This window comes from Mauremys reevesii, linkage group 6 (assembly GCF_016161935.1).
Source record: "Mauremys reevesii isolate NIE-2019 linkage group 6, ASM1616193v1, whole genome shotgun sequence".
NCBI classification, from domain to species: domain Eukaryota; kingdom Metazoa; phylum Chordata; order Testudines; family Geoemydidae; genus Mauremys; species Mauremys reevesii.
This window is the reverse complement of record NC_052628.1, coordinates 89,611,999-89,629,658: the sequence shown is the minus strand read 5'-3', so window position 1 is coordinate 89,629,658 and position 17,660 is coordinate 89,611,999. Positions and strand designations below refer to the sequence as shown.

The following is a 17,660-nucleotide window of genomic DNA, read 5'->3' as shown; positions in this document are numbered from 1 at the left end:
CAGAAGACACCAGACCTGCCCTGGGCTAGTATAGAGGGAGTGGAATTTATATATTCATGCATTGGCAGCTGAGAATGAAGTTGGAGCCTGACTCCCTTCCCAGCAGGAGGGGAAGGAAAGAGGATGGAGCCTTCTTTCTTCAGACAGTAGGGAAGGGATGTGGTGGAGCCAGCCCACAATCTAAGCAGTCAGGAGTAAGATTGAGAGCGTGGCCAGGAATCCTGTGAAGCAACAAAATAATCAGCACCTCTTTCTGAGGTTCCGTGGAAACTGGTGCAAGGGATTCCAGTACGGGTGATTGCCTGAGAAAAACATGGCTGCATTTTGAGTCTGTTTCTAGAGGAAAGGGGTTGAGTGTTCCTGCCGAATATAGTCTGAGCCACCCCCAACAAATCAGGGTTTGGATTGCCACGGCTCACCCTGCTGTGCCTGGGTATCCCAGCTTGTGTGGCATGTACGCTCGTCCTCCTCCCATTCTAAAGCCATGTTTATAGAGTGCCCCCGCTGTCACCTGCAGATAACCAGGTACAAAGGGGTGAATGAAGGGAACCGGTGTCAGCCTGAGGTCAGCATCTTTCTGCTATGATTCACTTTTAAACTGTAATGGTGTAAATCTATTTAATTCGAGTTTACACATGCTGAGGTTCTGGCCCAATCTCTGACCTTCTTGTCGGTTTTGCCTCCGGTGAGAGAATCAGTGGGAGGGAGAGGTCTTTCAGGCTCAGCCTTGCCTCTGAATGAATAGCTGCCTGCTGACGCTCCAATGAACAGCAAACACTGCCTCCCTTCAGCTTTCACCTCCTCCTATCTGTCACCCCCATCAAGCCAGCAGCTGGAGAAGCAGCTTAGTGAAAGATGAAAGGTAGACCCTCCTGTTCAATAACCAGCTGTGGCTTGGTTTTCTTTTCTTTTCAGAGGGACGGATGCTCATTCAGGACATTCCTTCCATCACCAGCAGAGGGCATCTGGAGAGCGCATCTGACTTGGTTGTGGACTCCACCTACTACGGCAGTTTTTACCAGCCATCCCTGTATCCTTACTACAACAACCTTTACAACTACTCCCAATACCAGATGGCAGTGGCCAGTGAATCCTCCTCTAGCGATATGGGGGGCACACTAGTAGGGTCCCCTGTGAAAAACAGCCTGCGAAGCCTCCCAGCCACATATATGTCAAGCCAATCAGGAAACCAATGGCAGGTACTGTGTAACAGAAATGATGTTGGAATTCTGTGTGAAATGTGCTGGGATCCATGAGCCTGATCCTAATCTCATTTACACTGATGGAACTCCATTCGCTTCAGTGTAGTTGCTGTAGTTCTCAGCAGTGTGAGATTGGAGCCAGACTCTAGATGTGTGTTAGGGTGTGTGCTTTTTTTTAAAAAAAAGAAAAGAAATGTCCTGGGATCCAAAAGCATTATGAAGACTATGTTACAGGCTGTCAACACAATTGAAAGGGGTTTCTGCTCTATTTTTTATTATTTTCCTTTTCTAATTAAATTTTAGTTTAGTAAGGGTTTGTTTCCAGAAATAAAACAATTATAATTAGTAAATTTACCAGCCGGAGAGCTCAGGGTGGCGTTCTGGAGAGACTGTGTTCTTTAGGATCTCTCTTCATTTCTCTTTTATTATTCCCCTTCAAAGACCCTACATAGAAATGACCCCTCCTCCCAGCCTGCTAAAACAGTCCATGCCGCTCTTTGATTGGCTGGCAAGGGTCAATTGAGCATGACACAAAGCTGTTCTTCATGTGAACGTTAACTCTGCCAGGAAGAAGGGAATTGGACTTGGCTCCTCCATGTAACAGTTTGTGATTGCTAGGCCAGCCCTGAGGCATCTTTTACGCTGTGTGTTACCACTATTATATGCAACATTAAACCCAACCTCTCCCCCTTAACCTGAAATAATATTAACCCCCGAGTGTTCAAAGAAGTAGGCAGGGCTTATGGGGAAATCAACCATTTTTCTTTTGTTTTTACATTTTTTTTGCTATAATTAAGTTGCTTACATTTCGAAATGAAAAGTCATTTGAAACAGGAAAAGTGGAATTTTTCATTTAAAAAATGACAGTTGCAAAACGTTTTTTTTTTTTAGAAATTTTAGAATTGAAAATTCTTCACTACCAATCCTTTCCCACAAAAAATCCACTTTTAGCAAATCAGCATTTTCCATTACAAAAATTTTGTTGAAAAATTTCCAGTCAGGTCTGTGAATATCCATTTACACATGATTTACACATACACAGCTACAGAACTGCAAGTGTGAAATTGGAAAAGAGGCTGTTCAAGGTCGGCCCACAAACAGTCAGTCCATTGTATTTTGAACCCCCTAAGCCAAATGAGCTATTCCTCTAGCAATTTTTTATTTATATTTTTTACCTTTTTCAAGCTCCATTTCCCAGTCTGGAGAAGGACCAACGGGTTATCTGAGGTCAGAGACTGGCCACACAAAAAAAAAGAAAATCTGAGAGAGTGAAAGGTTGTCTGGTCAGAGAAAGAGAAATCAAGAGTAGGAAATGCAGTCACTCAGTGCCACTCACCACCTCACGCTGCGTATTCCCCACTGGCCTTTGGAAGTGCTCCTCATGCAGCCACACCCTTTATGCTCTCAACTTCCCTGGGTTACTTGTCTCCCTCTTGCAAAGCACGATAGTGCACAACACAATAGTAAAACTTACAGCTAAGGGTGTGATGTCCAGCTCCTGTAGATGTACTCGTGCTAACACTCTAAAAGTAGTAATGTCGCTGCGGGTTAGTCTGGACACTGTGGATATATACTTGGCAGGGCTAGCCTCTGCTATTACTCTAGCTACACTAATATTTTCGGTGTACAAACTTCATGGAAGCTAGCATGAATATGTCTGTGTGAGCTGGGAATCACCTCCTCCTCCCAGCTCCAAGTGTAGACATTCCCACACGGAGAAGAGAAGTTTCCTTCTTCAGAGGCTCCACTCTGAGACACCCCACCTCAAAAAAGGTAAATTGCCGGAAAATCCTCATTTCTTTAAGGGGATAAAAAGATATCGCCCTGAACTGAGAGGTTTGATCCATTCACATTTGAGCTATGGGGCAGCATTGGAAATGTTTTGCGTTCCAGTATAGTAGGTTCTAGAAATATCAGCATAGTTCCTCTCCCCACTTACAATACTCTTCGAGTGAGGCTTCCCAAATGCTGCATAATTCTTTTTTCACTCCCTCCACATGGAAAAACCGTTTTGGAAACCCAGATTAAGGGCAACTCTTGAGGGAAGAGGGTAGGTTCAAGGCTCTGGCTTCGTAACAGGCTCTGTTTTCTCCTCTTTCAAGTCCTTCACACTGGAGATCATTCCTGCTTTTCTGAGAAAAGAACTGGCCGGCCCTCCCTATGCCTGAACTCCATGCTGAGACAGCTTCCTTCAGATCAGAGTGATTTGCTCCCTCCCTCCACTTCTAGGTGCACATGCGTGAAAACTGGTGCTGCCCCTCACACGCAGTGATTGTTAGAGGCTGTTCTAGAGCTGTATTCAAGAGTGCTCAGACAGGTCACACGCCGGGAGGTGGATTTGGATTCCACTCATGCCAGTGCTGTACAGTATCATTGGTTTACTGCTCTTAATTTTGTTCAATCCAAGTTTTACTTGTTTGGTTAACATGATACAATGCAATACGATATAGCTTGTAAAATGTTATGGATTCTACCTTTCACTGTAAATCTGTGTTTGTACAGCCCCTAGCACAATGGGGTCCTGGTCCATGGCTGGAGCTCCTAGAGCTACCACCATGAAAATAATAAGTCATAATATTTGCATCGTGAACAATATGCTATTAAAATGGACTGTCAGTCATGTGATTCACAACTCCTCCAACCAATAGTGATCCCTCCTGTGGTTGACTCAGTGACTGAGAAAAATAATGGAATGTGAGGGGTGCATGAGTTGACATAATACATAAGTGTATGCATGTAGCCTGAAGAGTTTCAGGAGAGCTAGCTGCTGCATGAAGAGCTATATGGAAGACATTCTGCACTGCATAGTGGAGATAATATCTAAGCTATTGTGTTCTGATGTGTAGTGTAAACTTGAATCTAGATTATTTCTAAACACGTGAATTTTATGTATCTGTGACTTGAGGTGAGCTTTGGCTCACTGTGATATTAAGAGTGGTAGCCGTGTTAGTCTGTATCAGCAAAAAGAACGAGGAGTACTTGTGGCACCTTTGAGACAACAAATTTATTTGAGCATAAGCTTTCATGGGCTAAAACCCACTTCATCAGATGCATGCAGTGGAAAATACAATAGGAAGATATATATACACAGAGAACATGAAAAAATGGGTGTTGCCATACCAACTGTAATGAGAGTAATTAAGGTGAGCTATTAGCAGAAGGAGAAAAAAAAGCTTTTGTAGTGATAATCAGGATGGCCCATTTCCAACAGTTGCTATTAAGCATTGTTATAGATCTTTATACATGTACCATTTGCCCATAGTCTGAGTTACAGTGCCCCAGCTGTTTAAAATATATGACATTGTTTTTAACAATATTTAGGGGTGGGGGGAGAATCATCTTTTTTGTTAAGCTCTTACTTTAGAAACTCAAGATCTTTTGTTTCCTCGCCAGTTTCATTTCCTTGGGTCTTGGAAAAGCTTTAATTCCTACCAGCGGAGCTAACCCAGCTGCACGTTTTAAATGCCAGCTTTTCTGCCGTTGACAGCAGTTGGATATGGAGAACAATTAAACGTAACATGCGTACAGAGGACTATTACCCTTTAGCTAGCACTTTAACGCCACTGCCTTGAGACTCAGAATACAGTCATCGAGCCAGATCCTCCACTGGTCTGTATAGGTCCAGCTGTGTTCAAGACAGTGGAGCTAAACCACTTTACACCAGCTGAGGATCTGGCCCATCATCTTACTGGCCAACAAGGACTGGTTGAGAATCCTAGTGCTGTTCTTCTGGTCAAAAGTCACTGCTAAGAGATTTGAGGCATTAACTTCTCCTTGGTGCAGTCATAGCTGTCCCAGTCTCAAATGGGCAAGTTAGTGAGAATGGCCCAAAAATTGAACCTAGGTCTTCTGCCAGACAATGGGAAGCACAGTCACTAAGAACACGGCCAGGGTCCTGCAGCTTTTTTCCTGCTGTTTGTCTCTATGGCGGGGTTGCAGGAAGGAATGGTGTTGTTTGAAGAGTTAGGAATAGTGTGACTGACATACTGTTATAACAGAGAGACAAGGTGGGTGAGGTAATTTTTATTGGGCCAATTTCTGTTGGTGAGAGAGACAAGCTTTCAAGCTACAGAGAGCTCTTCACATCTATGTAGCTCGAAAGCGTGTCTCTCTCATTAACAGAAGCTGGTCCAATAAAAGATATTACTGCACCCACCTTGTCTCTCTAATGTCCTGGGACCAACACACCTGCAACAACACTGCAAACATACTGTTATAGGTAGCCATTGTGAAAATTACCCTAAAAGATTTTGTATGAGAGAGAGGATAGATAACACTTTACAGCACAGGGGTCAGTGACTCTCATACAGGCAATTAGAGAAAGCAGTGTTTTGCACTGAAGTAGTCTAAAAGTAAGTGGGAATTAGATTCCCACTGCAACCTGTGGTTGAGTATAGAATATGAGTGGTCAGTATTGCATATATTCAAGGAAAGCTCCCTGCAGACTAATTCCAGTGTGGGAAGAATAGGAAATTGTGGTGAAGAGGAAGGTGAATGAAACTTCAGTGTCAATTGCAAGTAAAAGTTAAAGGAGTGTTTTAAAGGATGATCTGAAGAGAGGAGATGGCTAAGGTTTTTATCTGCACTTAGAAGGATTAGCTGGTTTTAATACATTGGTAGTTATACTGGCAACCCTCCAGCGGAGATGCAAATTATACTAGCTGAAGAGTGCTTTTGTCAGTGTGGCTTAAACCAGTTCCCCAAACAGAATAAGTCACCCCAGCAAAAGGACTTTGTTCAGTATAGTTGCATCTACACTAGGGCTTTGCCAGCACTGCTGTATCAGTTAGGGGGTGATTTTTTTCACACTTCTATAGACATAGCTATGCCAGTGAAGCTTCCCTAGGCCAAGTCTGCACACAGTTTTTGTTGCAGTATCACAATTTTGGTGAGGGGGGTGATTTTATTTTTTGTTGAAATAGTACCAGTGCAACTCCTAGTGTGGACACAGTTACATAGGTGTAAAGGTGTGTTAGTCATGGTCTATATTTAAAAGGTTTGTGGGCATAGCTATGTTAGGAGTGTGATTTATTTATTTATTTATTTATTTTTGCTGCCAGAGCTATGCTGGCAAAAGCCTTAGTGTAGATGTGGCTAAGCTCGCAGTCCAGGATCAGCTATACTGGCAGAAGAGCTTTTTTTGCTGACATAAGTTGTGTCTCCACTCCGGGGATTTATCAGTATAGCTCTATTGGCACATCTTTTAAGTGTACAGAAGGCCCCATACCGGTATTACTTATTCCTCTTCCCCAGGGGCGGCTCTACCGTTTTGGCCGCCCCAAGCAGTCATGCGCGGGAGGCGCCCCGGAGCCGCGGGAGCAGCGGACCTCCCGCGGGCATGACTGGAGAGGGACCGCTGGTCCCGCGTGGCTCGGCTGGACCCCCCGCGGCTGCGGAGGGTTCGCGGATCCCGCGGCTCTGCTTGAGCTGCCGCAGTCATGCCTGCGGGAGGTCCAGCCGAGCCGCGGGACGAGCGCCCCCTCCGCAGTCATGCCTGCGGCAGGTCCAGTCGTCCCGGGGCTCCGGTGGACCTCCCGCAGGCATGACAGCGGCAGGTCCGCCGGCCCAGCCTGCCGCCCCCTAGATTTGGCCGCCCTAGGCACCAGCTTGTTTTGCTGGTGCCTAGAGCCGCCCCTGCTCTTCCCATATGGGAATAAGCTATACTGATATAAGCACATTTATATACCGAAATAACTATTTCCATGCTGGGAGTGGGGAAAAGGGTTGAGCTGCTTTAACTATACTAGATTGTTAAAGCAGTACAACTTTTGTGCATAGACAAGGTTTTAGTAGCTCAGCTGTTTGCTGTTTGGGCTAGAAAAATGAATTTAGGGAGCAGGGCAAAGCGATTGGGGAGGGAACATGAGTGTGTGTGTGGGATGGGAAGAAGATTAATGCATCATTGAGCTTTGGCAAATAAACTGAATCACTGAATCTTTAATGTAGATTAATGTCAGATTTCATTAGTCTTTGTTCTTCACAGGAGCTCATGTACTTGCATGGATTCCTGTGGGGGAAAGTTTGGTCTTGTGGTATTTCTCTGGAGGTTTCATTTGTTTGTATATAATTATTCAGGAAGCTGTATCCATCACAATACGATGAGCATAACGAAGATGGTAGTGTTTAAGAGAGCAGCACTGGCAGCGTTATCTGATATGTTTTTAGTTACTTAAAGCCAGGTTTTCTTGCTAGTTTAAGGCAGATGTTCAAATAAGACCTGATGTGGAGTATTAGATATTATTTTATAAACAAAAATGTACTTGCATGTGCACAAGAGCGGGAAGGCAGAAGAAATGTAACAGGCTTAACAGTTACTATCCATCTCTTTTTGTTCTATTTCTGCACTTAGCAACTGGGCCGTCCCTCTGGTCATTGTAACAGAAATTCATGCCTTATATCCAATTAACAGTTAAATGAGTTGAACAGCATTGGCATTGCAGGTCCGCACACGTTAATGTTTTAATGGAAGTTGGTGAATTGCTGTCTCTGGGACCAATGTCACTGACACCTGTTTAGCTGGAGGTAAATGATAAATGTTGAGATGGCTTCTGTCTTCTTGACTTCAAGAACAAAAATTGGTACAATCTGTATCTAGTCAGGCTTAAATTCTCTCCTATAAGAAGGCAGTGGATCATGATAACTGCTGGGCCAACAGTCACAGCAGAAGGCTAATGCTGGCTTCTGAATGAGATGCCTCTCCAGCAGGTGTTTACATCCTTCCACTCCCTGCTGCCAGACTGGTAACAAGTCTGACTAAGTTGATCAGCTTTCCTTCAGAAGACTCCTCCTTGTGGTGTGGAGCGCTGCTGGGCCTTGGAGATATATCAATCTCCTAGAACTGGAAGGGACCCTGAAAGGTCATTGAGTCCACCCCCCTGCCTTCACTAGCAGGACCAAGTACTGATTTTTGCCCCAGATCCCTAAGTGGCCCCCTCAAGGATTGAACTCACAATCCTGGGTTTAGCAAGCCAAGTGGGGCTTCTGTTGTGCCGGGAGGGTGGCGCAGTGTGCCTTCAGCAAGGGTTAGAGAGGGGGAAAAGCTCTCAGAAGTTTTTTACAAAGCCTCTGGATTTCAGATACTTTCTGGATCCAAAACTGAAAAGTTGAACCTTTATTTTTAAAATGCAACTTGTACAGTCACCATGGTCACTTCCAAAAACTTCCATTTTCATTCCTTCCTGTGGCAGTGTAGGCAGAAAATCTGAAATAATCACTGTGCAAGGTCAAACAAAGAAATTAATTTACTGTACTTAGAAAAATTATACTGTTAATTCTAAAATGTGTAATTAAGGCTGTTTACCTATCCACCTCAATTATTAAGATTTATAAAACATGGCATCCAGAAAAAATTTTTTTGTGGGTTTCAAAGGCAGAGCTGTGATCAAGCAGCTAACAGTGTGAATTCTAAGAATGGCCACCTTCTCTAAAGTATGTTGTTCCTGTCACCTTTTGCAGTGTCTCTCTCCTGTTGTTTTGAAATAATTTTTCTTTCATAAATCTGACCCATTTACAAAAACATGCAGTCAGAATCTTACGTATAGGGTGAAAAATACCTAAATGTATACATGCATTTCACAAGTAACCCCAAACCATCCCAACGTGCCCTGTAAGCAATATATTATGTACTGTATTCATAAGATACCCTTCACATTACAGATTTATGCTAAAAGTATCCTAATGTTTCTGACAGCTCATGTGTGACGTGGATATAATCCATAATTCTTAGAGGAGCTAATCTAAGCGGTTTATTTTCCGATACTGCTGATAGGGCTATATCTCTTGATGTCGCAGCAGTTGAGATTCTGATGGTAACATATTGTTTATGGGTCACTGCTTTTGTCTAAAACAGTAGGTTGGAACAGAATAGCAAAGGTTAATTAAGTTTGTCTATCAAGGAAAGACAGATATAGATGTCTCCTGCATTTTCCATGCTAGAAGCAAAGTAATTCAAGGCATGGTGTCATTGTCTTTTCTTCTTTTTTTTTTTTTCTTCATCCTGCAGAATATGCTTAGTAGGTTTTAGAAGTGAACAAAAATACTCTGAACAGTACTAATGCAATAAGACTGAGTATGTCTATAGCAACTTTTGTCTAAGGATCTCAAAGCACTTCATAAATGTGAGGTTTAGTTCGTTAACACCACCCCATAAGGTAGGGAAGGTGTATTATCAGACTTGTTAAGTGACTTGCCCAAGGGTCACACAGCCGTCTGGTGGCACAGCAGAGCAGGGAACCCAGTTGTCTTGATTCTTAGTCCTGTGTCATAAGCAGAAGACCATCTTCTCATCTCACACCAGAACACTGAGATCCGAATTCTGCTGTTTTTAAAAGAGAGCTATAAATAAATGCTAGATGCCATTTTATCTCCCCTAAAAATGGCTTAGCTTTTAGGGAAGGGAAAGGAGCTAATGTTAAAACAGTTAGCAGCTAGTACTATGTATACATGCACGGAAGCCAAAAAAGCTCTGCCAGAATTTTAAGGCAGCTTTGGCAGGGGATAGCTTATGTATGAGTCATTGAGGAAGCAGAGTCGTGGAGTCTGTATGTTAAGTGACCTGCCCGGACCTGTGCTCTTTGCAGCATCTGTCTCCCCCATAGATGGGCACTTTAGGAGGGAGATGTGACTTCTTCCTAGTAGCCTTTCGCCTGGGGAATGGGCTGGGCCAGCTACACAAAGGAAGATGTGATCAGCTCATTTTTGTTTATTTTGCAAGGGGTTTAACATAGAGGCAGTCGTCTTCTTCACAACTAGCTATTGCCCTTCCCATGGAAAATCACCTGGAGAGGGCAAAGGAGGAAAATTCTGCAAGGAGCTTTTGAGTTCCCCCAAATCATTCTATGGGGTGTATGAGGTTTCTCCTGCCCCTACCCCGGGGACCCATGGATTCCCTGGGATCTGCAAGGACACTCGGCCTGGAGGATGCTCAACACAACTCCCTCCTTCCCTGACACACTGCTCCATCCTGGGCAGCGTGGCTCTGAGGGAACTACTTTACCAAGCTTTTCCCCTTGCTCTGATTGCCCCAGGAACCTCACTGAGGACCTGGTCGCAGCCTCCATTGAACTCTGTGGGGTCTTTGTCATCGACTTCGATGGCAGCAGGTCAGGCCCATGCTTTCCGGGTGTATATTTTTTCCGTCTCGGTGTTTCCCACACTTGCAGTTTTACCACAGGTCACATGATATTTGGTCTTTTTCTTAAATCTCAGTTTCATTTTTTTAAAATGCATTTCTCATTTGTTGAAACTCCCATGATTTTGGGGACCTGACTCGTGATCTTTGAACCCTTAGGGTTGGCAATGCTTGAATTTTTACAGGGCTGGTAGGAGAAGACTAAGCAGCCGGGTGCAGTGGCCTGATCTTCTCCCCATCCTTGGTCTTCTAGTTCCTAATATGTGGCTCTTGATTCTGTAGAGAGCCGTCTGTAAGGTACCTGCAGGGCAGGGGAGGTGCTGCAAGGGGCCTGGAAAGATGGGGCTGCACCCACCTCTTCCGCAGTGTTGGGGAGGTTGCCCCGGTGGGATTCCCTGCGATGATCTGAGTTTGTGGAACATCATATTGTTTGAGCCCCTTTAACGTTCATAGAGGTAACGCTTCAGTTGCTTTGTCAGCCATTGGTGGAGAGCTGGAGGCTTTGTGTGTTCTGGTCATTAAATGACGGAAGGCTTTCGTTTAGCGGTTTTTAGCACACAAACGCATGTGAGCAACCTGCAACTGCCTGTTGATGCAGAGCCCTCTACCGTCTTTTCAAACAACAGAAACAAAAGAATTCCGAAGTTACAGTTTACATGGTTTCTTGGCTCGCTCGTACTTATTTCATGTATCATTTTTAAAGTCCCTCTCACCAGTTATCTGGCTGCTGTACACAATACATCCTTTGACTCTATACTGCATTTGCACAGTATACCAGAAACTGTGAATACTGAATGGGCCAAATCTCTCTTCAGTAAGAACCGTGGCCTGGTTGTGCATCTGAGGGCAAAGATGGGCCCCAAAGGATTCCCAGATGCAAAGAGGAGTGATAATGAAATGCAACTGGTAGGAGATGCCTAGAGATGAGAAACCCAAGAATGCTAAGCAAGGGCAATACCATATTTACAGGTGATAGGGGCAGCTAGGTCAATAGCTGTCACCCTTCCTGCACTGTAAAAAAGACTGATTGGTTGTAATCCTATAACTCTGTGGAAAAGAGGCCTGCTAATCATGCCCCAGCAAAAAGTGTGCAGGTTAAACATTCTTATCACTAGCATTTAGAAGCCCCAACTGGTTTGGGGCCTGGTTGTACTGGGCGCTCTCCCTGTCCTAAAGAGCTCGCAAACTTTGTGTGAGGTAAGTTGCAATAGGTGGGTGTAACAAACAAACAAACAGAGGAAAGGGTAGGTGAGAAGAGAGGCTTATATGTTGTGGGTTTATTTTAAATGCTACTTTCAAAATGAAAGGGGTCCGTGTTCAAGCCAGAGCACGGGAGACGACTATTACCCCTGTTTTGCTGCCTGCCCGCCAGTTTGACAATCTACCTCACAGCATCCTGCTGATAGAAAATGTGTCCCAATATTTATGGCAATTATCCCATAATGAGGGTACCACTTTATCCCCCTGGGAACCCTTTTGAACTCCCATTCATGCCATGAGCACCCTCCTTCTGACTTATCACCAATGGTGCAAGAACTCCCAACCTAGCCGAAGCTGAAGGGGTTAATACAGAGTGAACACCCCACCCTCCGGGGTAATGATCTCATTGGTCCCCATTTTTAATACAGTGCTAAGGTCAAGAATGTTTATGTTTGGTTGGTTTTTTACTGTTACTATAAAATAGGGTAGCTAAGCGCTATGAAAAGGAAACCTTCTGGTTCACATTTACAGTGGTGTATATTCTAAACAGTTTAATAAAACAAAACCTAAAGCTTTTTGATTTTCTTGGGTGGTTAATTCAATTCATATTCTTTGCAGAGCCAAGCCTGTCTGTGGTCGGACTGTGGTTCATAGACTTGGTGTTGGTAATTAGATTATAAAACATGTCTCTTGCCGACAACGACTATGTACTAATACTAATAGTCGTAATAACTCATTGAATCCTGGGATTTTTAGGTGAGTTGTTTTTTAAGGAATTGGGGGGCAAAGCTTTAAAAGGCTTGAAAGGAAACAGTTCATCGCCCACATCCTGCAGGGGGAGGAAACAAGACATTCATTCAGTGCCATTGAGCAGTTCTTCCATTTTATTGCTGCTCAAATAATAATATCTCCAGCAGGTGATATTTTGAGTGCCCGCACATAGACTCCACACACACACAAACAGTTACTTTCAAGGATAGCAGGCCTAAAAATTGAGCTGCCGGGACAGTTGTCTCATAACACATAACATGACAACATGATTGCTGAGGGCAGGGAGAGGTGGTTCTTCTACCATCTGCTCCACCAGGCTCAGCGCTTACTGCCTTCAGAGGTGCATGGATTGAGAAGGAGCCTTTGAGGTTGACATTCAAAGCCTTAGGAATAGACTGGGTCCTATATACCTTATACTGAGTTTCTGGCTTTCTGTATTGCTTTCCCGCCTTCTTAGGTCACAGAGGGCATTGTGGATTTGGAGATGGGAAGTGTGTTGAGCTTTATGTCTTAGCCCTGGCCTCCCTATGTTTTGGGGAGTGCCTTACTATCTGACCTTAGGGCCATTGGTTTGACCTCTTTTAAGCAAGGCCTAAGCCCCTTCTGGCTTCAAAAAGTTTTCAGAATGCTACCGGACAAGGAGTTGGTGACGAAGTTTGTTCAACATTGTCTTACTGCTTATCTGGGAGTGAACTTTAATTGGTTTATTTTATGCATGCAGAGAGCATAAAATCATCTTATAAATGAGTATTGTTATTATTTGTTATATTAAAGACCATACCTGCAGGACTGTAGGTATATCCTGTCTATCTCTAGGTATGTCTGTAACTGTTTAAGACCATGTTGCGGCCATAAAACAAATAAATATGCACCTTAGTCACATCACTTGGAATTTCATCCCAAAACAGAGGGTAGGATATTGCGCTACGTCTTATTCATGTAAAATCACTTTTTCTAATATGGCAGTTTGAATACTGAAAGTGTAAACAACAGGGGAAACACTCGAAAATGTAGCTTTGGAGAGCACCCCTGACGCACTCATTCGCTGTAACAGGTAGAACTTTTCCTGTTTTTCTTCCGAGTGTGATTGCAGTGGCATATTTTGTTGGATAAACATACAGGGCCAAATTCTGGTGAAGTCCACAGAATACGATGGGTATAACTGCTGGCAGAATTTGACCCACTGGCTGTATGTAACATGAGTACACTGTACCTTAGATAAGGAACTTCAGATGGCATAGTTATACAGTGGGCAGAGGATCTGTAGAGCAGAGTACTACATTACAGGCGTTTAGCATTTCCAGTGGTGAATACCACCTTTTCTTGGAAGTGAAGGCTGAATGCAACCGGGCATCCGGGTATTCACCCATCAGTGCTGCATGCAAAACTTGTCTTCTATATATATGCATACAGAATTCTGCTGCTTCTATAGTTATACAGGTGTGCCTATGGATAGATTTACCGGTTTAATACATACTGTGATCATTTTTCTCTTGTCAAAAGCTTTTTATCTACTAGTAATTTAATGACAAACCAATTTGCGGAAGCTCGGTAATACAGTATTACCTTCACACGTAGGATTTTAATGTTTTTAGTAATAATGGCTTTCTAGGTTTCTCGCTTACCTTTAACTGTTATATCAGCCTTACAGTATAGAAATTTAAAACAAATAATAATGCCAGTTTCCATAAAATAAAAATTTAAAGATATAGTTAATTCTGTTTGGGTACTTCATAAATCTCAAAGCTGGAGGGCAGATTAGATTGGCCCAAAGGATTGGAAATAGGATAAGCCTTCATTTCTGAGTTTTGGTCTCCATTCATCCTTGATCCAGGTTCAAAGTTTTTACTATCTGGAAGCAATTTGGACTGTTTGAAATGAGAGAGGATGATTTGGACTGAGACTCATGAGATCTTAAATTCCATTCCTGGCTCTGACAGATTTCCTGTGTGACTGAGGCAGTCACTTAATTTCTGTCTGACTCAGTTTCCCATTGTAAAAGAGGGATAATATTTTTCTACGTCACTGGGTTTTAAGAATAAATTCATTAATGTGTGTGATGTGCTCAGATACTCAGTTGATGGGATCTATATAAGTCTCTAGTTTGGTATGCTCTGTCCAGTTTCTAGGGAACATGTGTGTGTGTCCTCATTGTAGTAACTACCATCACCGATTGGTCCCATGGTTGTTAGTCTCTTTGGAGACTCCAAGAACTGAATGGCTGCTGAGGCTGAACTATCTGCTGTTCATCTCTGCTACTGTTTGTCGGGGTTAAACACAGACAGAATGGGATTAGAAAGCTCACAGTGATACGATCTGTGCTGGAAATAAGTATTTTCTAAACAAAAGTCCTAGGAAATGAATGTGTTTTTCTTGAAATCTAAGTCAATAATATGTAAATGAAGGACAGTGGGAAATTTCCAAGATGCAAATAAATCTCACTCCCCACCTCTGATTCAGTTTTTATACACTGCTGTTCTAATTCTTTCTTTGAACAGATGAAAAGCACAGAGAGCCGACATGCCATGAGCTCCCAGTACAGGATGCACTCGTACTACCCTCCTGCCTCCTACCTGGGCCAGAGTGTTAGCACGCCTGCTTGTGTTCCGCAGATCTTCACTTTCGAGGACAGCCCCTCGTACTCAGAGTCTAAAGCAAGCGGTAGGTGCACAGTCACCCCAGACTTAATGGGGGGTTTCAGATATTTTTTTTTAATTCACCTTGAGAGGACATAAAAAACAAGGATTATGGACAAGGTTGAATTTAACAATGCTAAAGGTACGTATCATAACCAAGCTTACAAAGAGCAGTCCGTTTTTGGATGATGTGTGGTGCTGGGATGCATATGACATTGTGAAGTTCATTTTTTGGAAGTCTGATAAATTTAGTGTGGGAGGGAAGGTGCCAATTTTAGGGTTTTGTCTGCTCCTGCATTCGTTTTGGTAGATTGCAGGAAGAGCAACTAAAGGTTAAAATAATGCAAATTCCTATTCAATCCCTATTCATATTCAATCCTTATTCATATTCAATCAAATAAGTTTCTCCAGGGAAACATTTATCCCAGACAATTCTGAGCTGTCTTTCGAAGAAGGGACCACCGCTTTATTTTTTTAAAGATTCTGTTCACTAATATTCCTTTCAGGCCAGTACTTTCACAGGCCTCTGTGGCTTTGCAATCCTGTTGTTGTCTCCACGTGTGTTTCAGAAGGCACTTCAGGCCCATCCATCCAAAACCTGAAATAAAGAAGGACTGGGTCGTCTGTGGGAAATAATTCACCCACCTCCATTCTTAGCTTTCAAACACATCAGACTACATTGCCTGGTTGAAAAGAATTCCAGAGAAACACATATTTTTCCCATCTGGTGTTTTTCCCATAACACTAAAAAGTTTATTTTTAAAATGTCTGTACACTAGTTTGTTTGTAAGGGCCTCTGGGTTTATGTGTAGTGGGTTAGCAGTTCTGACATGGAGCAATAGGACTATGAAGCACGAACAGAGCCTTAAAGCAATCAAAGTGCTGATCAGGGAATCATGTCCCACTGTGCCTAATCCGGGTCAGCTGGACAGAGGGGGAGATGCAGATCAGATGATTCAGTGATGTGGAAGCCTCTAGGAGACTTCTAGGAGAAGTCACATGGACACACCACCTGTCTTTTCTGTAAGTGGAACCACCTTCCTTTTGTGGACAGAAGGAACCAATGGTACTTCCCTCCTCCAAGAGAGAAGGAGAGAGAACAGAGGGTCCCTGCTCCCTAGCATCCAGGAAGGGAGGAAAAGGTAGGAGAGAGGAAAGTTTTACCAATACCTTGTAGTAGGAGGTAAATTAGAACCTTCATGGTTCCGGTTAAGGAAGTGACATGGCTTGGCAAAAGGGACGTGGTTTAGCGGCAGGAGTTAGAGAACCGGCTTAGTTCAGTTTTTGACCATTGTAAAGGTAGGTGGCAACCAGACCGAAAGGCAGTGTAGATAGTATAATCAGTAAAATCTGCAGTCAGCAAGGATTTGACACAATCCCTGCAGGCCTGTGCATAATAGGGGGTAGGTGAAGGATCTAAGAGAAGATGCAGTGGTTTCATGCTTAGGGGTCTCAGAGGGGCAGTGGCCATCTTTCTGACCCACTGTTCCATCCCACAAGATAGATACACACAGAATTTCCTGCCCAAAAGCCTGATTACTCAGAGTGAAATTCACTTCTCTCTGAGCACAGCCTATTTGAATATGTTATATGCATCATCTGCTTAGGCCACTACAAGCCACAGTAGTACGCAGTACGTTATCATTTTACAAATGACGCTGACATGCAGTCATCTCTGCTGATATACATGTGCTAAGCACATTTTTATGAATGGATAAAAGGATTTTATTTATACTTATTTTTTATTTGGCCATGTCCATTTCATGTGCCATTCTCAAGAGTGTGTTCTCGATTTTTGTGTTGATTAAATTTTGATTGTGTAAGTTTGGATTTGGGTGCATCATGATGGAAACTTTGATTCTAAGGCCAGAATGAAGTTTTGGAAAATGAGGGCACATATGGGGACAGATTCACAGCGGGTGTAAATCAGCAGAGAGCTATTAAAGTCAATGAAGCTAAATCGATTTATACCAGCTGAAGGTCTGGGCCAGTATTTCTGAAGTGGCTATTTTCTGACAGGTTTCACCACACCATATGATGAAGAAACAAAATATGATGTGGTGAAACCTAGGAGACTTCTTTCCCTTCTCTGGGAGTTCTAAATGGCTCAGAAATTAGTGATTCTTGCTTTCACTTTCACTTTCTTTTCTTCAGTTTATTTCTTCTCTCTCTGCTCTGACAACCACTGAACAGCAACACCTTTCTCTGTATTCAGTGGTCAAATAAGCATTTGGCTTCACATTCAACTGCAGGTGGCACTTTTTCTTGCATCCATCACAACTAACTAATGACCCTCACTAGTCCAGCCTTCTTAAAAATAGACAAAAAAAACCCTATGCCTTTTATTAACAAATTCATTTCAGTATTTTTTCATTGCTCCAGAAAAAAAAACTTGGGCGTAATATGCTCACTGATTTTTAAACTGCATAAACACTGTATTTTCAATAATCATTGACTGCTTGTTCAGGCAATATTCCACACACTGATATTGTTCCCTAAGTTATTTCATCAATCAGAAAATGACAAGCAGGGAGATGTAATTTAGGGAGATCAAACAACATTTCCCCAGACCTGAAGGAGTGTTTTTCCATAGCAGGGGTACTTGCCAGTTGAAAGAGGTACCAGTATTTTTATGAGAAGCTTAAATATGTGAGTAAACACACACATGCTTTTGTTATGGGCTTTTAAAGAGTTTCATCTTTTTTTTTTCAATTATGACCA

The 17,660-nt window shown here is 43.0% G+C and overlaps 1 protein-coding gene across 2 annotated transcripts in view; it reads left to right on the top strand.

Moving 5' to 3' along the window:
• DMRT1 (doublesex and mab-3 related transcription factor 1) overlaps positions 1-17,660 on the top strand; it is an 83,439-nt gene that overhangs the window by 29,672 nt on the left and 36,107 nt on the right. For both annotated transcript variants that reach the window (XM_039544999.1, XM_039545000.1), the window contains exons 3-4: positions 916-1,199; positions 14,802-14,964. In XM_039544999.1, coding sequence (XP_039400933.1) covers positions 916-1,199; positions 14,802-14,964 — 447 coding nt within the window. The remainder of the gene's footprint in view (positions 1-915; positions 1,200-14,801; positions 14,965-17,660) is intronic.